Here is a 23,114-nt window from a genome sequence, read left to right as displayed (position 1 = left end):
AGTTGATGCTGTCATTAACCGTCCAATCCTATCCATCCCTCCTCGGCCCGGTTCGAATAAACTTGAGACAGCCTAACGGTGTCCGGTCGATTAATTTATTACTCACCCTCCCCATGCGGATGATGATGATGATGATGATGATGATGATGCTGCTGCTGCTGAAAGGAGAGTAATGACGGTGTAACCCCAGCTCTTGGGCTGGAAAGCGGCCGATCAATCATCATTGGCACTTTGGTGGGCTCCTGATCCTGCCGCTTCCCGGCGACTAGCTTCCTGCATCATGCTTCCCAAGACACCTTCATACGTTGAGAAGTGATGAACCTACTCTTACCTTTGGGCGATCGAAATCATCCTTGAAGCCAAGTGCAGTGTCCATGGCCAGGAGGAGCCGGTACGCCCCGGATGGGCCAACGGGGCCGTGGCCACAACACCACTTTATTTATCGTAAGGAAGGGTCATGATTTGATTCTCGTTGACGGGGCGCGGCCCAAATTTTCTTTCTCTCTTCCTCTCCATATTCAGCCGGGGACGCTCATTCAGTCAGCCTGCCAGAATTCACGGGACAGCTCCACTGAGGCTTCCGTGCAATCAGACGGCAGCTCCACCGTTAGTGGGACTTGGCGATTGGGTGGTATGGGAGGTGAAATCAAAGAAAGTGGTGCTTCGACGATTCTAGCCTCCCGGAGAGCAACTAAAGCAAACTGGCCAGATAAGTCAAGTTACTTTCTTTTCCCAGCCACACTGTTACAGCACGATTCTTCTGGCCCATGCCCGCCAGAAAATGGGGTTTCCGCTGTTCTTTTCCTGTTCGAGAAAAGCATAAGAATGTCCTCGTGCACCCACTCCCATGTGAAGTTTGAATCGGACGGCACAGAAGGGCCTCCCGTTATGGTTGTCTCGGAATATATGTTTAAAAGGGGGACCGGCCGATGCTGTGTCCGCAGCAGCAGCACCACCACCAGCACCAACAATGGGAAGGTTTACCACTTCCTCGACGTGCAGGAGCTAAAGTAAGCATGCCGTGTACTTTGCTGCAGCCAGACTGCAACTGTTGGGACGCCTTTTGTCCGATGGCTACAATGGTGAACTACCACCTCTGTGCGGCGTAGTAGATGAAGAGGACTAGCTAGCTGTCGAGCACGGAGTACGTGGAGAACCAACAAAGGAGGGGTCGGATCCGGACCTGGTGTAGCTTGTGGGGAGCTCCAGACTCAGCTTTGGTCTCCAACATGCTGCTGCTGCTGTTGTTGCTCCGTCTTCTCCTCATCCTCCGTCCACTCAATCCACCGTTAGCCCGTCGGTTCGGGCCATAACATATCATTGACGCCATCGCAGGAATACTAAGATTACTGAGTGGATAGCTGGTATCGTCTCCTCCCTCAGAGAACCGAAAAGGGACACAGGAGACTTACCAGACGGGGATTAGTGGAAAAGGTCGTCGTAATCCAAGCTCTCCCTCTTTCGGACAAGTTCGCAAACGCTGAGTTGCTGCGCCGCCCAGTCGCAAATCTCACCCTCCAGGAGGCCATGTGTGTGGCATGCTCACCACCTTAGCTGCCTTTAGCGTCGGGTTGGTGGAGTCCTTGGGCTGAACGCAAGCAACGGTGTCAGACCTCCTCCTCCCCTGTCATTGGCATTGCTCGTTGTGATCGATGCAGGGTGCTAAAGTCCGCGTTCGCACTATGTGGTAGTTCCGTGACCCCCCGGTCGCTCTCCTGGTCTCCGCCTTCTCGCTCTTCATTTCGTGCTTCTTTCCTGTCTCACTTTACTGCTATGTCGGCTTGCCTTTTCTGATTCTAGTCTTCATTTCCAACCATATGCCCCTCTTTTGCTACTCTCCTGATGACAGGAGTTGTTTCTTCTGATTGGTCTCTTTCCTCGGTCCCGGAAAATACTACTATACCTCGCTAAGTAATCGCTCTGGAAAGGACAGTTCCAGAACTACCACGGATAGGTGAGTAGTACGGATACTGCGACGTTAGACCCATCTGAACAACCATTGTCGAGACTCGAGACTTTGGACCAACTAAGTAGCACCGAGCTTGCGATGGAACCTAAGCAGGTACAGAAGAGGGGAAGGAGCGGAGCGAAGCTTTGGCGAACGATTGGGGCCCGGAGCCGGGCAATGTGACAACCGGAGGGTTACGAATCCAATCCAGCATTGGCGGGTGATGGTGCTCCGCGTACCTGATGCTGAACCATACTGGATACGCTGGATGGCGATGAGTGAGACTCTCCTTTGTAGGACTTTACTCATCGCGTCTCAGCCATTGCCTGATCTACAAATGGTGGTAGGCTCTGCAGTCACCAGACCTCGCGACCGCCACAATCATCGCCTACTACGTACTTACCGTCACCGAGTGGTCCAACAAGCGGCTTCCCTGAATGGGTCCTATCGGGAGGCCGTGCTCGGGAGAATTCAGGCGTGTCGATTAGAGGGTGGGAACTTTGAATAGATTAGGTACGGTAGCCCCAGTGCGCGGGACTAACTGGATGGTAGTCGGAGGAAAGGCAGGTCCTCGAAGTTTGTTTGGTAGGTGTAGGTTAGATAAAGTGGGTATGGAACCATCGATGCGAGATGGGTGTGAGGTTGAGTTCGAGCTGCGACACCTTCCGACAGGTCGAGATAACTACTCACTACTCCATACTCACTAGTTGAAGGTTTACCTGTTCGAAGGACCGACGACTGGTTCGATCTGGGCGGTGAAACCTCGTATTTCTCCTCGGAAGAAGATCGCACGAACGAACCTAAGTACTTCCATGAAACAAAAATCTAGAATCAATGCCTCTCTCGGGAGCACGGCAACATCGGGGAACCCGTCGGGCCCAGTTGCTTTATGTCTCTCATCCACAGACTTTGTCGTAGTCTACTCATAGTGCTGTGGACTAGCAGATGGAACAGAAGGTTTCCAGCTGAAACCGATAACGAACCAAGGAAAGGCAGGTTGGGTGCCAGGGAACAAAAGCGGAGCCACACTGAGATCGCAAAACAGGAACTAAAAGGGGAGCCCACTTTCAGCCCGAATCACGGGGGGCTCCGTTTCCGACTCCGACAGGGAATCAGAACCCCTGGGTGGATCATCCAATTTTTCCCTTTAATATCATCGGATCGACTGGGGTGGAAGTGAGGTGTTTATTATTATGGAACCAAGCAGCAAGAGCCGACACAGCAAGTTGTTCACACTTTACAGGTTGAATTGAACCACGGTCTGGTTCTACGGAGTAAAGTCCGTACGCAGTAGTGGTTGGTACCCGTCGAGCTGAGCTCGCTTGAGACGGAGGTCAACTCCGGCGCTTGCGCTACCGCAAGTACTTACTGCCTACCAATGGCAGTGGTTGTCGAGGAACACGACACGACAACCTACGAATTCTGTTCCCCAGTATTAAGTAGGCAGGTTATGCGAAGGTTGTCTGGCTGCCTCTAACTCTCCGTTGTACTAGCATGTGTTTCTCGAACCTCCCATTCTGAAAAGTTAGCGCGCAATCACTGCGCCGCATTAATCTTCTCCGTCATTCTCACCTTCAGTAAGCAAAACAAACAAAAAAAAAGACGCATCCAGCTGCGGTGGGACCCGTTCTGGCTCGTTTCCCTTCTCACTTAATTATTATCATGGCTAGCATGCTTCAGGTGGTGATCGGCAACTGGGGGCCGTATGCACATCAGGTTGGCCGCTGCTCTTAACGACCGTACTAAGAACAATCCTTGTCCGACAGATCAACTATCTACGGATAGTGAGCTTGTCAAAGTAGCCTTCTACAAGTATACCTGGATGGATCAGCTCCCTAGCATGCATAAGTGTCTGTGCCGTCAAGACACCCTCTCCGCCTTATGTACGAAGCACGGATGGAAAATCTCAAGTGCAGCAGTTGATGATGGATGTACCTCTTGATTTCTAGTGTGCGGGCTACAAGGTAAGTAGTATGCTTACCTTTTTTGCCTCTGATCTTGATCTTGTCTATTACATGAATCCTTATGTAATGGCGATGTCATGTCTCCATCATCCCCCGATGGCTAAAGTAATATCAGCCAATATTATAACCATCGAAATATCGCAACGGAGATCTTTGAACCGGTAAATAATAATAGCACGACGGGCCAGCAATCACCATGTTTGCCCCGCAGTCCGACTCCACCCGTTATAGCCTACCAGCTCCCACCCTCCATTTATTGAAAGCCGAGTCGTCGAAAAGCAAAAAAGGGAGAAAAAGTCATTATAACATCATCCTGCAACGTCCAGAACAACGCTGGTCTAGCTTGATGCAGAATCCTTTTAGGCGAACGAACGAACTTACGATGGTCGAGTCGCCGTTGGGGGACTACCATTACTAAGTTTGGTGTGTCGAGTAATTATATCATGTGTGAGTGGGTCTGCCGCTCTAATACGTAGGGCATCACCTCTTTTTTATTTTATTATTATTTGTTTTCTTTCTTTTTTTTTTTTTCTATTAGCACTAAACCTCCCTTGTATCTAGTCCGATAGTCCGTGAGGTATCTAGACTAGGAAGTGGATGAAGGTGTGTGGGATGTATCGATTCGAGCGACCTAGACTTTTTGATGGCCGTACCTGAGCAGTGAGCAATGCCCATCCACTCCACCACCACCACCAAGCTCGTAGTTGATACACCACGACATGCATACACCATCTACCAACAGAGTATCTACTAAGATAGTAGTGCAAAGCCTCCCCCCTCCCCCCATGTCAGGCAGTTACCCCATGGAGAGAGAGAAAAAGAAAAAGACCGGATGGACAAATAATCCCGATCAACAACCGGCTGGACCCATCTTGGCAGGAGATGCAAGGCAGCGCCAGCAAAAAACCAAATTGAAGAGAACAAAGAAAAAGTCACCCAATACATTTCGCGCCCACGTATTTTCATTTTCTTCGCTCCATGGTTACCCTGATTTGAAATCAGATGGGGTTTATGAACCATGGTTCGATGTTTTGACCCCTTTCTTCATAGGTAGATTAATATAGTTGCATTTCCTTTTCTTTGAACTTCGGGAAGCTTAAATGTCCGATATTCGACCGTGGACTTACATCCGATGTTATGTAGCTAGGTAAGTAATTGTATGTGTATGTATGTATGTATGCGTGTTGTCCTGTCACTCACTGACTATACTTACTACTGCACAGCGCTGGGTTTTACACCGAGTTATACATCTGTATGTACTGCATAGTTATTAATTTCCCTGTATCTGGGGAAGATACTTCGGCCGGAGCTCTCTATCTCATTTGTTTCAACTACCATCACTTTGTTCAGTCCAAATACTAAGACTTTGCTCCTAACCTCCTACAAGTAGATACCTCGAACAATTCCACATCAAACACCCGATTGAAAAACTACCAAACATGATCATCGTAACGTAACACCAATACTCAAACCAGCACATACATACATACAATCAAATCAAACAATCAAACAATACGGAGTAGTCATCATCATAGTTAACTCCCACGAATGTCACCCTACATGCCGATCCCTACTCAAATCTGCCCTCCCACACCCCTTATGTAATTCCCTCCCTTTCCTCCAATCCAGACCCCCCGATAATATCAACCTTGTCCAACCACGCATGACAGGAGGGGGTTATTTTCTCCGCACCGGGCAAGCAAGCAAGCAAGCGGACAGATGGATGGATGGAGGGATGGAATGACGATTCGGGTTTTGACGTCTACGTAGATGGGTAGGTAGGTAGATAGGTAAGAGCCGCCCGTAGATTGATGCTTGGTCATAGAGATGGGTTTAAATGGATAGCTTGGTATATGGGGACTTCTCTGTCTTCTCCATTCAGTCTATAGTAGTAATGCTTCTCTAAACTGCTCATTCTTACACTGTAAATAATGTACTCCGTATGAAATCTTGTTTCAACTCTGTCAAATTATTCCCAAGGATGACAGATGTTTGCTTCCCTCCCATCACCACAATAAACTGAACCCAGAACCAGAGTTGAAATCTAGGCTTCCAGATTATTACTTCACTCCCCAATGAGTATGTCCCGTCGGGCGGACATTCAGCAAAGCAAGCAAGCAAGCAACAATCTCCGCGTTAAATTGGACATACGTAAGTGGTTGAAGGAGAAGGATTCAGCCTATCTACGGAAGGTTGCTATTCACCATAACTTGTAGACAAGTCACTTCTTTGAATCTTAATTGGTATAGAGAGAAGGTCCTCTATCTTTTTGCCTATTTCGACCTAGTATAACTACTAACTCTCCCACACACACACTCTCTCTCTCCCTCCCATGGGGAATGGAAACAATGTAACGAACAAATAATACAATACCATACATAAATACAACATAGCTGTCAGATTTTAGTCCGGTAAAATAAGTAAGTAAAGAACAGAAACAGAAACATGTGTTCTGAGCCCTAAGGGCTGGCCGCCGGCGCAGCAGCCAGCCAGTGGCCCAACGACTCATGCCCTCTTCCCTCCGGACTAAACTATTAGTAGTGGTGGTGGTTGTTGTCTGGTGTTCTGGCCCCACCATCCGACGCCGCCGAAGATGGAGAAACATTGAACAATTCATGGGAAAATGGGAGTCTGGATGTGTGTGTGTGTGTGTGTGTTTAGGGAACTAACTAGTTAGTTTGTTACTCGCTAAGTAGTTGGTACTATTCAGCTAGTAGATAGATGAGAGAGGGATATTTTTAGCTAATGACTAAGAAGGGGAATATATAAAAATTAGAAAAAGAGAATACGGAGGTGAATAAGTAATAGTGACCATCATGATCACAAACAGAAGGATGTCACGCCGGGTCCAGACGGGACTACTAACTGTTGATCGGAGGGGGAAGATGGAGTTGGAGAGGGGAGGGGAGGGGGGAAATGAAATGAATGGGATTGATTCATCTTCTCGAACTAACACTAACTAACTTATCCGTAAGCTATCACACACACCTTGCATTTTTTTCCACACACACATACACACACAATACCACTCACTCACTCAATCATTTACTCGCCCCTCCTCTCCAGCCTGACAGCCTGCATGACTAGGTACATAGGGCATGTAGGTCTTAATTAAATTGACGTACTGTGATTCGTGGCCGTTGGTTAATTTTTCTTTTGCTTTTTTATTTTTTATTCTTTTTGGTGCGCAACGATAGGTATGTAACCTTGACTTGCGTACTAAACTAAAGTGGACTTAAAACCTATCTAGTAGTTGGTTAGTTTGGATAGTTGGTGGTGAGTCTAGCTATGTTCTAAGCTTGTAGGGAGGGGGTGTAAAGTGTAAGCTTCTTTGTCCAAATTTCCCTCTCCTTCGCCCTTCCCTTTCCCTCTTTTTTTTTTTTTTTTTTTTTTTTTTTTTTAAAAAAAAATTTTCTTTCTTTCCCACGCACTGACGGCAGCTAATAACGGGTGATTGTCGGCCATCCTGGTGGTGTGGATTTTCCCGAGCCTTCTTTTTTTTTTTCTTACTTTTTTGTTTCATTGCTCATCATTATTATCCCGTAGGTAGTGGAAATTGCATTTTCGCTTATGAAATTTGAGGCACGTACGTACATGGGCGCCTGTCTAGATCGTCTATTTCAGATGAAATTATGTTTTATTGCTCACTAGCTAGTGATCTGGTTAGTTGTATCAGTAGTCAGGGGATTCACTAGGAATTTCTATCAATCCCATCTAGACCAGATATTATTTACTTTCCCACAAAGTAGTTCGTAGTTATACTACTTACTGGCTCCCAAGTAGTCTGTAAACCAAATACATATTTACATACATACAGCAAAGTGTACTCCGTACCTGACATGGCACACGGCATAGCATGGCATGGCATATCCGAGCACACGAAACAAAGCAAATCAGCCTTTTTTACCCTTACTTTCCCTTATCCTTTTTCTCAAAAACTCAATCTGGCGCAGCGGAAACCTTAACTCGGGTGACTCGGGACGACATGCGCTTTTTTTTTTCTTCTCTTGTTGCTGCCAAATGAAACAATGATGCAGAAGCGTTGGGAACGGTTCTTCGTGCTTGCTTGCTTGCTTGCTTACTTTTCCCGGTGCAGGACTGGGTTGTTACTTACTGTAGGTATTGATTGTTACCAGAGTAGATATATACTTCCATTGTGAAGTGAGTCCGGTATATGTGAGCTATATGGGGTCCTCTAAATCGAGATACTAAGACTTGTCTTACTGATTAGTCGTGGCAGAAGCAGCCCTACGTACCCCATTACACATCAACATCTGAAAACCTAGATAGATTATGTATATGTGTGGTAGTATAGTATAGTATACTATACTATAGTAATCGTAATCGTAATAGTAGAACCATTCTATTATCCTACCCATGCATATAGGAGAGAGCCTTACGGTGGAGGTCAACTAACTAAACCATGTAATCACCCCATCTCCAATATAACCCACCAACCTATGAGATTATGTCCTGAGCCAACATGTCTCTCCCTACTAGATTAGCCAAATCCAACGAGATAACTTTGTTACTAAACCACTCACTATAACTAAAGTGAGGCATATTATCACCCATATACTACTCTACCCCCTCATCGACCCACAAGGCAGACAGAAGAGCCCATTTATCTACCTTCCTATTTGTCTCTAGGGGACTGATCGCATCACACTGGCAGTGGCAGATACTCCTATCTGTCTACATACGCACTCACCTCTCCTCTTCTTACCCATCCAAGCAAACAAACAAACCACCAAACCTTCCTCGTTTCATCCATTCATTCTTTCCCTTATCCGTCCTTTTAAGCCGGCTGGAAAACACATAAACTCAATCCTCCAAGCTTCAAGCCCGATACTTGATTTTATTGCCTTGTCCGGAATATTCTCCTTTCTGGTCATGGGACATTACCTCCTGAGAAAGAAATAGAACACGGAAACCTGTCTTGTCTGAACTGGTTGAGACTGACAGGCTACTAAGCTGACCAGATCTGTTTGGTTTGGTGTGGTTGGGGAAGAGAAGAGGTGAGGCGCCTCCCGCTTGCCTGCCTTTTTTTCTTGCTTGCGTGCTTGATTGATTGATTTTGTTTGCTCGGTTGCCTTGAGAGGGCTTTGTTCGGCGAAAAGAAATCTTAGGACGCCACTGAAGTCATATTATATGGTTAGTATTATCTATTACTGAGGTACGTATACACTTGCTTACTCTACTTATCTTTTCTAAAATATTGAATGGTGGGAGTGAGTTGGCTGATGGAGTTTCTTCTGTCTATCTGTCTGTCTGTCTGCCTGTCTGTCTGCCTGTCTGTCTGGGTTATGTATCTATCTATCCTTTGTGATGCGTAGATGGATGTGCATGCATCGTCTTGGTGAAGGATACATGTACATATAATTGATAGATAGATAGACAGACAGGTACTTAGGAACATACGAGTTACTACAATTTTCATCCCTCATTCGTCCTATTTTGTCCGAGTCCTGCGACCACCTCCCCAATCAACAATCAGGTGGCAATGACATGACATATGCCCTTAACACACCAAACCATTTACATCGCCCATCTATACTATAATACTTTCAAGACTTGAAGCAAAGCATAAATGCAGTCAGTCATCGGCCGACGAATGAAATATGCCATGACATCTATCTACCTACATCAACCTGACCGGTATCCCATCCCTCCCGGCATAATCCCCCAGTGGACTACATTACTCCACTTCTGGGCTGACTATACTATCCTCCCATCACCTAATAAAGCACTTCCCCAAGCCCAGTCCCTCAAACTTCAAGGTAAGTACAATAATAAAGAAGTTGACTATTATTCCATCCCAACCCGACCTAAAACCCACCCCCCACACACACGCAGATTCGTCATGCTTCATTTCCACATATTCCTAATTTATTGGTCTTCACATGCGCATCGGAAACAAGCAGATAAAAACAACTAACTAGAACCATTAACTAGGAGAGAGAGAGTGTGTGTGAGATCTATTGTAATCCGGACTAAAGAGAGAGTTTAGTTTGCCCCCTTCAACCCCTTTCTTTTTCACTCAGTTCAATACATGAAATGACATTCTCTATACCCATCTTTCTCTCCACCTTCCTTTAAGTGATATGTTTTACCCAGTGGTGCAGGGAAGAACATCTACTGTAATAGTAATAAGTAACAAGAAAAAAGGTAAAGAAGCGAAAAAAGAGGGAATGTCACACATACAACTCTACACTTAGCCATGCCATGCCATGCCATGCAGCAGACACGACACCCAAACCCAGCCAGTAAAAAATAAAACGGCAACTTGCCACAGCAAACAAAAACACACACACACAACAGAACAAACAGGGAGAGGGAGAAGGAGAAGGTAAAGAAAAAGGGAGGGCTACTCTAGGCATCGAGAGAATGATACCCCAATCCAGGCAGAGGAGAGGAGAGGAGAAGAGAGAGAGAGAGAGGGTCACACAAGACATGACACATTGACGAGGTGGGAGAAAGTTTGTCTAGACTGTAAGTACTGTAGTTTTCCTTGAACACGCGCAGAAAAAGTTGGATCAACCACTGAGGAAGGAGACTCAGGTAGGACGAAGTGTAACCAGGGCTTGGACGGAGTCAGAAGACCGTTTGGGGTGTGTCCTCTTCCTTTGACGAGATACTAGTAATATGCTCTGTTATTTTCTTTTCTTTCTCTGTTCTGGGAAGTCGCGCATTGCCACTGCACTGACATCTCGCGCTAGTGATGTGAGAGAGTTACCTTTTCTGCTTCCTTTCTTCTGTTTTGTCTCCCTTTCCAAGGTGGATGAAGTGGCACACATACTACTTCCTATTTACTACTTACTCCGTATTGTGTACACCACATGCCGTAGAACCAGTTGACATTCTAACGCTTCCAATTGTAATTGCTTGACTTGTTTGATTGCGCGTGCATCCAGGTCATTGCGTCTAATAGGCACTGCCATAAACCATACATTCCTGTTCCTTCAATCCCGAGCAACGCCGGTCCGCTGTTGTACACTCATTCTCTATTCCTCCCAGCTCGTGATCTGGACCAGCATGTAATCACGTGAACAATAGAGGTATTGCAACTGAGGAAATGACCAAATAAACAAAAACAATATTGGAACAAAAAAAATGCACAGACAGAACATGATCATACTGCTGCTTTAACGGGTTCAGTCGAGGTCTTGGACCCCGATTTCGTGTCAGGCGCACCCTCGATGGCAAGAGGAGTGGCAGCCTCGTCATCCTCGTCTTCATCATCACTCGAGGAACTATCCACTCTACGCCCGTGGCGACGGTCCTCCTCCCGACGTCGACGGCGCTCCTTCATGACCTCTTGCCGGCGAGCATCTACACACCTGTTTAGTACGTATTGTGATCCATGAATCTCTGAGAACTTACCTCGAATTTCCTGCGTCTTGACCGCATACGCTTGGATTTCCTCCTTGGTCAAGACTCGCAACACGATCACATACTCCGCTCGCTCCTCATACCGCTCTCGGCCAAGCTCCAAGGCAGCGGGGTTCACAAGCCGTCGGTCAATCTTTGTCCACCGGGCCCCAGGTGGGATGCCCTTCTTGTGCGCATCTTTCAATGGGGCCACGCCTTCTCGTACGGGATTGGGCTCCTCCGGGAACTTCTCACGGGGACGCTTCAGGATTCCTTTGGGCGCAGGTGGATCCTGATCTTTCGACGTGGCCTGCTCAGACTTCTGGAGCTCGTCTGGGCGGCCGACATCTGCTTCTTTGTGACGCGGCAAATCTTCGCTTCGGTGACGAGAGTGAGACCGCCGACGACGGGCGCGATCGACTGTCAAATAATGAGACGGTCGCTCGCTGCCACTGGCTGACACATCCGAGCCATCAGGCTTCCTATGCGCCGATGGTTCGCGCCGGTATTTCTTCAGGTCTTCATCCGAGGTATGCTCATCAGACTCGCTTCCTGAGCGACGTCTAGAAGGTCTGCGCGATCGACTGTGATGCCTTCTATACTCCAGATCCCGAGCGCTCCGGTCCCGGGAGCGATGACGGTCGGGCCGGGGTGAGAGATCATAGTCAAAGTCGTCCGAGTAACCAGTCGCGAGCACTGCGGTTCCTAGGCCGGTGCTCGACCCCGAAGCTGCGACAGCGCTCTTAGCAGAAGTTCGCCTTGAAGCACGATCGTCATAGGAGTGCCGGCTACTCGCATCGTCATCATGTCGCCGGTGTCGGCGATGGGGACCATGGTCGTACTCATCCCTATAAGAAGAGTAACCTTCATCGACATCTTGGTGCAAGGATACGGGGGCCCTCTGCCAGGACCGCCGCCGGGCACTCGACAGATCTACATCACTGTCAGCGGAGCCGTGTGTGGAACGCCGCACACGGCCGCCTTGGTCCAATTTGTCAAAGCCTCTCTGAGACGGAGGAGGCCCGACAGCTCGTGACTCCTTGCGAGGCAGCAAGTGAGGGTCATCAAGGCCAGTCAGACTAAGTGGTCTATTCCTTGGATAAGCTCCTCGCTCGTAGCGCAGCCTGGCAATTGAGTCTTTTTCCATCTGCTCCGATGCATTGGTATAAGAATAAGCATCATAGTCGTCGATATCCTCGCCTTTCCGGAGACCGCCAGTGGGGGGATACCGCAAACGAGGGCTATGCTCGTACACCGGATATCCACCATGAGGCACTCGTTGCCTTGCTCTCTCATGTGGGTCCAAGTGCCCAGTATCGCTGGCATAATCAATGTGGGAGAGATGATGCGGCCGGTGGTTTCGGGGCGAGGAGGCCGGTACAACGTAACGGTCATGGTCTCGACGCGGGCTAGGGGTTCGCTGGTGACCGGTGACAATGACGGGGGAGGCCCGGGACAAGGGCGATGCAGGTGTGTCATACCGACCGGAGGAATAGCGAGGATCCACCGCAGACATGGTGCTGCTCCGCACTCGCGGTCGGATGGCGTACTCGGTCCTCAACTTGGTCGAATGGCCGGGGTCTCGGTATGTTGTGGAAGAGATGGGTTGTGCTTCCAGTCGGGGTTCTCGCACCAGGCGAGGTTCGTAGGAAGAAGCGTAGTTGACATCGGCATGGTAACCCGGGTATGGCGGACGGCCGGCAGAGTGGTAAGGATCGTAGGAAGCACTGAGCTGCACGGTGCCGGTGGAGGCCCGCATAGGATCGATCATACGCGATCCGCTGGGAGACATGGGTCGGTAACGCGCAGCGGGACCCATCCTGAACCCTTGCAGCTACTTCAGATTAACAATGGGCTGCGAAGCGCTATTTCCGACCGAGGAAATGTGGGGTTGGGACAGCGCAAGTCGTTCAACAGAAGCTCCGCAGGAGGTTCCAAGGCCGAACTTGCAGTGAGGGCAGAAAAGAAAAGTAAGAGAGGACTTGGATAGATAAGAGAAGTGGATGAACGGACTTTTTGAGAGGATAAAAAAAGTCTGTGGGGGTGGGTTGGGTGTAAAGCCGTTCAGGCACCCGACGAGACGAGCAGTAGATGATAAAGAAGAATTATGCCAGAGGGGCAAAATGACCCCGTGATAGGCAAGGGGGAGGGGCAAAGATGCAGAAAAGAAAAAAGGAAAGAAAGAAAAATAAACGGAAGGGAGGAATTTGACAGCGATTGACAGGCCGATGCCCGAAAGGACAGACCAACCGGAGGGGGGGAATAGAGGGCGATATTTGAAGGAGATGCCGCTCACTGATTGATGGAACCAAACACTGGAGAGTGGATTTCAGGAGAAGGGAATAGAATGAAAGGATCAAAGCAAGTGCCGGAGATTCCACTCGGTGCGGGGAGGAAGAAGGGGAAGATAGATTGATGTGAAGATGAAGAGATGAAGATGAAGCGATCTTCAAGAATCTGAGGCGGAGAACGTGTGACGCAAGATGCGCGCGGAGGGGGGAGAAAAGGAAAAAGCACCAGAAACCAATCCGAAGCACACGGATTCCAAGCAGTATTGTTCCGAAACACGGACGAATGTCGATGGAAGGATAAATTTCTCCACTCGTAGCACTAGTGCTTGTCCGGAGCAGTGAACTCCAAAATTATTGTTGTCTGATATACAATACTGTCTGTTTGTAGTGTAAGTCCGTCCAGGAAAGAAGTGTGGAAGAGAAGAGGAAGGAAAGTAAGTAGATGCTACTACTCGGTACTAGTCAGAACTGTGGAAATGGCAGTTGGCCAACCACGGATTCGCAATCGCTGGTTTTCGGGTGGGAGCCGCACCGGCTTATCTCAGCAGCCCGCCTTGATTGACTAATTGGACTAATTGGGGTTGAAGCATCTCTTTCCCTCCCCAATTCATATCCCATCATGTCCATCATGATCTCGCTTTTCTTTGTCTCCCGCTTGGTGACTGGGCGTCGATAGGTATCACGGGTTCTGACTTTCTTGCCTTTTTCGTCAACCCTTCAAGCATTGTCGGTGATTCCCAGCTGAGGATGACGGCAGTCACAGTATCGTGTCAGTCCCACTCTCTGCCTACCCCCCCTCTCTGCCATCTTCCGTCTGTGGTGTAAAGACACAGACCCTCTTCACGGATTACTTTACTTACCGTGTGTACTAATATCCTTAGTCTGAAGACCATTTTATTAGTCCGGTCTCAACAGCCGATATTGTATGACTTTCCTGCTCCATCTCAGGCGCTCCAGCACCGCTGCCCTCCACCCACCCGGGTGCCCGGGCAAATCATCCGTGGCCTCGTACCCACCCTCTTCAGTTACGCCTCGCCAAGCTAGGAGCGGATGATGTCATCCCGGACGAGTCTGAGGCATTCGGTACTCTTTCGGTGGCCCCAGTATGGAGCCCACTGCCAGCCCGAGTAAGATTAAGGGCTCTGAATGGCCATCCCGGTGGAGTCGGGCGGAATTTCTAGAAGAATGGCTCAACCATCACTGTCTGTCGATCCAACGGGCGCTGCTAGCCTTCCATGAAGTTATTGACGGAAGTCCGGCACACATCTGCCTTGCGAGAATGGCGTCTGCCAGTTCCGCCGCTGGGAGCCACGTAACGTCCCGGGCGGCTTCAACCTTGATCAGCCGCCGAAGTCGCCTACACTGTGCCCTCCCGGGGTGGTTAGATCATTCTCGTCCTCTTTTCGAGCCATAACTAGCACCCCGTCTCCCGCTTCTTGCAAGCCAAGGGATGCAGATAACCTCGGGCATAAATTAGCCCCCTTGAAACAATGGGACGGGCGTGCTCTGGTCGGTTGAAGGTCCTTGCGGCGGTTGTTATCCACCCCAGTGCTACTTGACTTGCTTCACCGGACAAGCGAAGGGAGTGCGCGATTTGTTTCGGGCCCCTTCAGCACCCTGGCAATATCCTGCAATGGACGGGGAAGCAAATTCCTCTCCAGGCGCTCTCAAGCACGCTGCCAGGGAACGGAGTAAAACATCTTGGGTGTGGTGTGAAGGTCATAGGTAACACACACCTCCTTAGGCAGTCTGTCGTCTTGGGTTTCTCATTGCGCTCGTCTTCGGGTTGGGGGTTGACGAGATTATAGTACTCTGACATCTACACCTTCGTAGGTCTACTCTCTCCTCGTAGCCAGCCACACGCTTCCTTCGTTCGACTCAAAATCTATTGTGGATACTTGCTCATGACTCTTTCTCACTAGGCCCTCTGTTTCAGGTGTCATCATCTGGGAACGTCGAATCTGACGCACTCTTATTGGAGCAACCAGCCACGACCCAGCTAAGCCACCTAGTGTGCCCTGGAAACTTGTTGCCCGCATACCTGAACTCAATCCTTCGGGGCAGCATTGGGATAAGGCGTCTACTAGTCACGCACAGCCCTGGGCCCCATTTTCACGGGACAGACGTTGCTCAGCGCACCAGGGAACGGGCCATCTGCTTGCATCAATGGAGCAATGCCTATAGGATTCTGCCTGCAGGTGCCTGGGCCGTTCCAACCCTTTGGGTCCCTGACCACGAGGTGATCCATTCGGAGTACGCGCATGCCATCTATCTTATCGGAAAAGCTTTACATTGCTGGCTTCGTCTTTGATGTATGCAGGCCGGGGCACCTCAATTGCAGATCTGTCTGCCCAGGTATATCGCCCGCAGTGCCTAGACAACTCATCGACTGTCAAGGTTACATGAATTTGCGCATCTGTTTTTGAGAGTAACTCTACATATAAGCATCGTGATAGATGTCTTTGTTCAATTATTCCTCTCCATTCATTGTCATCGATCGCACAGTCAATCTCAGACTATCAACAAGAACTCAAGTGCTTCTCCTCTCACCTCGCTTTCCTCGGACCCTTATATACACCCTCAGGGCCCTTGAACCACTCCACAGACCCTCTCCACTCTCAATTGATTCTGCCCTTGGCTAGTTGTCTTGTCCCGAGCTGTCTCATCTCCTGATCTTCCCAACCATAGTCTGAAGATCTTATTACCGTTCCCCAGTCTTGCAACCATGACCAACCAAGTCCAGAACGCCAACACCACCATAGTCCACGCAGCCGTCAGACCCTCTATGGCCGGCTGGTGGGTATGCTGCCGCTGCAACAACATGAACAACCCGTCGCTGAGCTCTGGCCGTTGCACCAGCTGCAACGACCACTCCCGTTGTGCTTATTGCAAGCCTGCTTGAGATACATCGACGCCATCCTATGTCTATGTGTATCCTTAATCGCACACGAGTCACGACTCTCATGGATATGTCAGCCTTTACGACTTGTACGATCATGAATACCCTCAGTTTCGATATCCCTTGCGCGTGATGATCCTCGACAATGTATGATAGATGGTTTTGTTTGGTTTGGTTTTGCTTCTGGTTCTTGTTTTCCGGCTACCTGTACATTAGATAGATTTCGGATTTCTGTATATTAACTCTGTTATCTTACTACGTGTACTTTAGGAAGGTTAAGGTTTTGGTTCTGATGTTCACGCTTAATTATACTTTGAAGTGGGTGGTGTTTAGGCCTCCTCATTGCTGCCTGCCTGCCTGTCTGCCCGCCGACTCGAGACGGATTTAGGCAGCACATGTATAGATTCTTGCAGATCATTTACATTAGTAGTATGAATTCGTAACTAAATCCTTACTAGTTGTGGTATAGTCACTTAGTCTGATCGAATTTTTTCAACGACTGCAGCAGTTGTTGCTGCGGTAAAATCCTAGTTACTTATATATAACTACGAAACTCGGGAGCTCCACCCCAACGAATCAGTACTACTACTACTACCAGTACCATACAACTTAGCAGCTACTTTAGATCAATCACCTGATAATACAATTCTCATTTTCTAAACACAGTATTGAAATAACATTACATCTGCACGAGTGATACATAGACCATTGTTCCAAATCAACCTTAGAGGGTTCCCCGCGCAGTAACATAAATTATATCCCAAGAAATCGCCAAGGCGGTCAATATTATGATAACAACCCGAGATAAAATATTGTTTACTCTACTACCGTCTGATGGCGATCACAAGAATGAAGTGCAGATAAAGTTCGGGTATAGCATATGATTTTCGGAACCTAAAAGGAACTTGATCCCTGGATACTACTATAGACGGGGAGGGGTTAAAATCTACGCCACGGAAAATTTTGAGGCTATTGCCACGTGCGGGTGTATTCTCCGGGCTAATCGGAATATACCACTACATTCCTTCCTATTTAACTATTTATCTATTGCAGTACCGGTAATTGTTATGAGATAGGATCAGTCTGTATTAGTTATGTATGGATAGAATAGAGCCCAAGCTATTTATGTATGCAAAGGGAGAATGTCACCAGTCGGGAGAGCCAAAAGGACTGGTGGTATCCAAGAAAATACAAAAATGAAAGGGTAAAAAGGAAATCTGGGATGGGTGGGTGGGGAGGCCAATGCGGGCGCTAGTGTATGATGGAATAAACAATGAGATCTATGAATTAACCAATTTGTCACTCTTGCGATTGTCTATGTGAACTTCGTCTTCGCTTGTGTTTTCTTTCGGTGTCATTCTGTGTAGTGGGTTGGGATTCGGGTGGAGGATTTAGTCCGGCCTCCTTTTTCAGACGGGACACTACCGGTCCTAGTTCGTAGAAGCTGTCTCCTGTAGTGCGGTCGGCACATGGGCTCTGCTTGAGAGGTAAGAACCAGTCGATGATGGAATACCCCAGGACCTGTTGGAGGTTCTTGAAGGGGCTACCGAGGTCGAAAGGATTCTCGCCAGGCAGGGTTTGGAGAATGGCAAAGACATGCTGCTTCTCTGGTGGCTGGTAGTCTCTTGCTGCCTCAGGAGAAAGAGGCACAGGTGGCAGTGGGTACGTTATGGTGCGGAATGTGGGTGCCCATCGTGACTCGGGGTTGAGCCTTGCCAGCATACGATCTGGCACGCGTATAGCCAGAGTCCAGACTGCAGACCGACGGTTCAGGTTCTCGATTGTGGACAGGTTCCACATCGCGAGCTGTAAGGAGCTGATAGTCATTCCGAAAGAGAAAAGCCCGAAAAGGGAGCTCCTACTGATGGTTAGAAGTTGACCTAGAGAATATCATAGGGCGAAATACTTACAATCCAATACCAATGGCAAGATGGACATTTGCTCCGCCAGTCTATGCAAAATAACGGTTAGTTGCATGATAGAGATGTTGGAGGTCCGTTCTCACATCTTGGATGATCTCTGCCGTAAAGGTTGCGCATATTATCAGACTGAATACGCAGAATATCAGGGTATAAAACACGAATTGTATGAAGAATTTGAACGATGTTTCGGAAACCACGCCTCCTACCCTGATCGAGCGTTAATCACAGGCCGGTACAGTACTATTGGGAAAGTGAACTCACCAAGGACAAAAGTGGTCCATCTTAAGCACACATCTGTCTACCTCTCGACAGTGATGTGCTCTATCCGGCTTGTAGCGACAACATGTCGAGCAATAAAGTGGTCTCCCATCCTCTTGGCAAACAAAAACATCTTTTGTATAAAAACTCTCCAACCCGGTAATATCCAAAGGAATTGCACCACCGTCAGCCTTGCCGTCTGCACCTCTTTCGATGTCTATATCCGTCTTATCTGGCTTCTCAGCAGTTCTTGTCCTTCGGTGCTTTCTCTTCCTGCGTTGAGGGCGTTCCGAGGGTTCCGTTTCTTGCTCTTCTTTCGTCGGCGGGGACGATCGGGGGAGGAAGCCGGGATTGCGGGTGATATTATACAACAGCCGGAGATATGTTATTATAACGACAACAATGAGTATGTAGAAGATAACGAGAATGGCTATGCCAGCGCCAACTCGACTGCCTCGGGAATATTTAGGGAGAGGGCGGATCAGGTAGTCAACTGATTCGGACAATTAGCGGCTGATGTAAGCCATTGGCTCAGGGGGCACATACTGCATAACGGCTTGGTGACAATATAGCATGCATATACACATACGCACAGTAGAAACGGCGGAATAGTCCTGGCAACCGCTATATTAACGCGCCTATCTGGGCGCGCCATTTGAAACAGAACGTGGAAGGCTTACAAACGCCTCCGCATCGGAGAACAGTCAGCTAGCCAGTTTCAGGAAAGTCAACCCGCATATGTATCCATATTAACATAGAGTAGATACAGGTTCCACGGAGCGAGGTAATGGCGAGACAAGCAAGCCCGTGTGAACTGATATGCGACGATGAGGGACAGAGCTGAAGTTGGCAAGAGGTTGCATTGGCAGTGTTAGGCTTCCAGGAACGTGACAGGCACCATGTGCAAACAGGGCAAACCTCCGTCATGATGTCATGTGCAAGATCACGTGCCGATAAGGGGTGGGCTATCTACGTTCGCGATGTCCCCATACCATTCAATGTGATGCCTACGAGAGAATGTGGGACAGTCTTCATCAACATTATTCCATTCAGAAGGCAGCCATGTTTAGCAGCCAGCTTGACTCATAGCTGGCCCGTCTTGTGCTGCTTTGAGGTATTTTCACGTCACTGACAATTCTTCTACCTGAAGTTAAACCTTAACCTGCTAATTCTTGTCGATACGTGCCGAACCTGCTTGACCGGGACGGTCTTGTCCGCTGACATCGATGTAGATATCGACACGTGTATGGATTGACCTGCGGGACGGTTTCCAGTTTGTTTCAGAGCGTGTGATATCCTGCAATGCGGTGCGCCGTTGCTCTGATGGCTTCCAGACTTTGCCAGGATGGTCCGATGCACAGTGAGATCACGAATTAGTTTGACATCTACAGCTGAGGAGAGTGATAATCATCGGAATTAACGGCCCCGTTGAAACGTCAAAAGGGTACATGGCTGTGGCAGGATCGTTAGTCGGATATGTCATGGAGAGCTAGAACTGGCCATGACAAGTTTCCCCGCAGTTGCTGCACCATTGCTGTGCCGTTATTACGGACAATGCCGTAGGTGGTGCACCATGTAGAGCTGAACCTCAGGATAAGGCCCCCATTAGTTCGTAGCGAGTTCAGCTCTGAACAAACGCGAGCACATTAGTACATTAGTGCCGGTTGCTAGTGATGGGTGATGTTCGTTAGTGGTTTGGAGATGGAGCCGAAGGGAGTCAGCGTCGGCCGTCTTGGCTGCACATGACATGGAGCCTCATGCGGGAGATCGGAGAAGCCGAAAATAGGCACGGGGGAGCACTAAGTCGGGGAAAACGAGGGCGGTACAGGAAAGAAACCAAGCGGGAGGAAGAAAGTCAAAGATCAAGCAGGAAGAGCAAAGTGCAAAAGAGAACAAGAGTACAAACGATGACAAACCTAAACATGAGGTTTGTAATGCACCCAGTCATCGTCCAAAGTGAGCAAGACGTCATTTTGGCAGGGCATGTGCCCAGGTGATCGAAGGGCTTGGATGGCTTAGGCAGAACTAGTATGGGTGCCTGCTTACTTGGAGCAGCAGGAGTCGCGAACGCTTGACCGACGGAAGAATCACGAATAGGCTTATCGGTGCCCCATCAACTAGGGGAAATGAACGGTCAACATGGGAGTCACAGTCAGAGTCTCGAACTGCGGCATCTGGAATTTCGAGGCACAGGGCACGATGTTGCCTGAATTGTATTTGCGCGCGCTGTTAACTAAAGTGGAGCCCCCTTCAAGGCCGCAACCAGGCAACATACTGTAGTCTAGCGTAGAATGGAAGTGCCCAGGTCCCGCAGTGCCAGTGTCATACTCTGAGAGTCCAGAAGCAATGAAGGGGGAGGGGAGAGAAAAGGGAAAGAGGGGAATAAGCAAGTAACAAAAAAAATAAAAAATAAAAAAAAAAGAGCAATATTCTTTGGAAGAATAATCTCATTTCCTACGAAATGGGGAATTAAGCCATAGAGAGCGCAGGAAAAGGGCATGGGCGGAGTGGGCGCGCGCTCCCGGGCAAAAACGAGAGAGCCTCCAAGCCTCGCGGATTCCGCCTTTCGCGAAGGTATCCGGTGGACCCTAGAATGTTTTGAGTCAACATTCGGACAGCATATCTTACGATGTCTGTTAGTGAGACAAGTCCAATATGATTCAACCCAGTCTGGGACTGCTGATTGCTCAGGTACGAGCAGTTGTTCGGGGTCCCAAAAAGAAAATGGGGTTGCCAAGCCACTCTGGTTGATCGACCCTAACCTGAATGGCCCCGGCGTTGATCAGGCATTGCACCTGCTTGATGACTGAGATGAAGGCCAGGAGGGCGCCTTTTCGTGAGATCAGCCACAACCATGGCGAGGGCGCCTTGGGGCCTGGCTCTGAATCATCGCTAGTGACAACGTCTCGTCTCAGAGCTTCTCTCTTACCTCTCTTGAGGTTTTAAATAACCTCCAAACCCCAGCCTTCAATATGGATTCACTCACTCTCATCTACTACTACAAACACATTCACCAAAACAGCTTCGGATTCAATCCATTGTCTCTGTCTTCTAGCTTGCTGCTTCATAGCTTCCCAACATACCAATATACCTTCTACACTTTCTATAGCTACCTCTCGAACATCATCTACCATCATGTCTGGAGTCTGGTACTGCTGCGATTGCTCCTCTGGACCTCACCGTCTAGGTCTTGACGACACCTGCCTTCAGTGCGATCAACCACGCTGCTCGAACTGCCACATTGATACTCAGGACACTGTTTCGCACCACTGTCACGAGTTGTCGCCATACGCACACGCTCCAGCTCCCCAAAACTGTGAACTGTCGGGAAACCTTGTCGCAAAGATGCCGTCCATGCTGGGATGTAACAAGTCCATCCTCCGTGCTTCCTTACACCACAGCCATGCAATGCAACATGGCATGCCTGGGATCAACAGCCAGGACTCCCGGGGTACGGTCAACCATGGCAGCCTATACTTCTGCTGCCAGTGTGGGGACGGACCAAAGCTGTGGGACAACCAGCCGAGATGTGTGATCTGCCAACATAACATCTGCGGATACTGCAAGCCGGCGAAATAAAGCCTGAGAACGGTGACATGAATTGGTAAGGACCAACACAAGAATTGGTTTGGTTGGAGCGTACGACTAACACTTGATTTTTACAGATGTCAACGCATTGTTTGATCTACGACGACCTAATCCATCGATTGCGGGTACTTTATCTGAGCGTTATCGTTATGAGCGGCATGAACATGGAACAGACATGACCAGGAGTCTTGGTTTTCTTTTCTTTCCTTTTTCTTTACTCTGTTTTCTTTCTGCTATTAATTTCCCTTCTTCTATTTGGTGATTTTCTTTTTGCATGAGCGATTGCATAATCTTGGTTGAATTCTCAAGTGTCGAGTTTAGTTCTGTTTTTGGTTTCGGGTTTTTTATTACATGGATGATTGTACTAAAGATACGACTTAGAGTTGGGGCGGCTGCACGCCTGAGCGAGCCGGACTCGCTCGGTGGCAGCCGCGAAGAAAGCCTTGGAGTTTTTGTGGGTCGTGGGGGACATTTTTCTGGATGGATAGACTATGGTGCTCTTTTTTCTTCCCGCGCGATCAATTTCCACTATTGTTCTATGGTTTCTATTATGCGATCTCTTGTTTCACCCACCTGTTAGACTAGATTTCGGTTTTGAGTGCATCAATGTATAAGCAATGTTTACTACTCCTTTGGAACCATGTTGACGAAGATCCTCTCGTAATCATCACTCGGCATCGATGCAGTAAAAGCAAATAAAGAATGGAGTAAATAGAAAAGGAACAACAAACCTACGGGGGCCGATCATGAATGACGGCATAAGCGACAAAAACTCCGTTCGCAGACCGATCAAATCTCGTACTCGAGATCAAAGTGGTCGGTCGTCTTCTCGAATATCCCAAGTGTACGGCGTCTCGGGATGCAATAATAGCC

The 23,114-nt window shown here is 48.5% G+C and overlaps 6 protein-coding genes across 6 annotated transcripts; 3 read left to right on the top strand and 3 right to left on the bottom strand.

Annotated features, from left to right (window-relative positions):
• Positions 1 to 140: 140 nt before the first annotated feature.
• Positions 141 to 1,863, top strand: BO85DRAFT_10956 (uncharacterized protein). The gene is made up of 3 exons (XM_025653840.1): positions 141 to 1,010; positions 1,336 to 1,364; positions 1,427 to 1,863. The coding sequence occupies exons 1-3, from the start codon at positions 403 to 405 to the stop codon at positions 1,552 to 1,554; spliced, it is 765 nt and encodes a 254-aa protein (XP_025520797.1). The 5' UTR covers positions 141 to 402; the 3' UTR covers positions 1,555 to 1,863.
• An 8,047-nt stretch (positions 1,864 to 9,910) lies between these two features.
• BO85DRAFT_444210 (uncharacterized protein) lies at positions 9,911 to 10,668 on the bottom strand. The gene is made up of 2 exons (XM_025658964.1): positions 10,649 to 10,668; positions 9,911 to 10,549 (listed from the first exon to the last, which is right to left on the bottom strand). The coding sequence occupies exon 2, from the start codon at positions 10,365 to 10,367 to the stop codon at positions 10,107 to 10,109; it is 261 nt and encodes an 86-aa protein (XP_025520796.1). The 5' UTR covers positions 10,368 to 10,549; positions 10,649 to 10,668; the 3' UTR covers positions 9,911 to 10,106.
• A 376-nt stretch (positions 10,669 to 11,044) lies between these two features.
• Positions 11,045 to 13,102, bottom strand: BO85DRAFT_360418 (uncharacterized protein; the record flags this gene model as incomplete). Its single annotated transcript, XM_025655550.1, has 2 exons — positions 11,045 to 11,244; positions 11,296 to 13,102. The coding sequence occupies 2 exons, from the start codon at positions 13,100 to 13,102 to the stop codon at positions 11,045 to 11,047; spliced, it is 2,007 nt and encodes a 668-aa protein (XP_025520795.1).
• A 4,435-nt stretch (positions 13,103 to 17,537) lies between these two features.
• On the bottom strand, positions 17,538 to 19,499 carry BO85DRAFT_386585 (DHHC family palmitoyltransferase). Its single transcript, XM_025656637.1, has 5 exons — positions 19,200 to 19,499; positions 18,657 to 19,146; positions 18,479 to 18,602; positions 18,384 to 18,424; positions 17,538 to 18,331 (listed from the first exon to the last, which is right to left on the bottom strand). Exons 1-5 carry the CDS (start codon positions 19,306 to 19,308, stop codon positions 17,773 to 17,775), a joined length of 1,323 nt encoding a protein of 440 aa, XP_025520794.1. The 5' UTR covers positions 19,309 to 19,499; the 3' UTR covers positions 17,538 to 17,772.
• A 2,096-nt stretch (positions 19,500 to 21,595) lies between these two features.
• BO85DRAFT_10006 (uncharacterized protein) lies at positions 21,596 to 22,404 on the top strand. The gene is made up of 2 exons (XM_025653767.1): positions 21,596 to 22,257; positions 22,319 to 22,404. The coding sequence occupies exon 1, from the start codon at positions 21,789 to 21,791 to the stop codon at positions 22,230 to 22,232; it is 444 nt and encodes a 147-aa protein (XP_025520793.1). The 5' UTR covers positions 21,596 to 21,788; the 3' UTR covers positions 22,233 to 22,257; positions 22,319 to 22,404.
• On the top strand, positions 22,305 to 22,865 carry BO85DRAFT_10011 (uncharacterized protein). Its single transcript, XM_025653768.1, has one exon. It carries the CDS (start codon positions 22,516 to 22,518, stop codon positions 22,819 to 22,821), a length of 306 nt encoding a protein of 101 aa, XP_025520792.1. The 5' UTR covers positions 22,305 to 22,515; the 3' UTR covers positions 22,822 to 22,865.
• Positions 22,866 to 23,114: the final 249 nt, after the last annotated feature.

The sequence above is a fragment of the Aspergillus piperis genome, assembly GCF_003184755.1.
Source record: "Aspergillus piperis CBS 112811 unplaced genomic scaffold BO85scaffold_1, whole genome shotgun sequence".
Lineage (NCBI taxonomy): Eukaryota > Fungi > Ascomycota > Eurotiomycetes > Eurotiales > Aspergillaceae > Aspergillus > Aspergillus piperis.
This window is presented reverse-complemented; position numbering and strand designations above follow the sequence as displayed.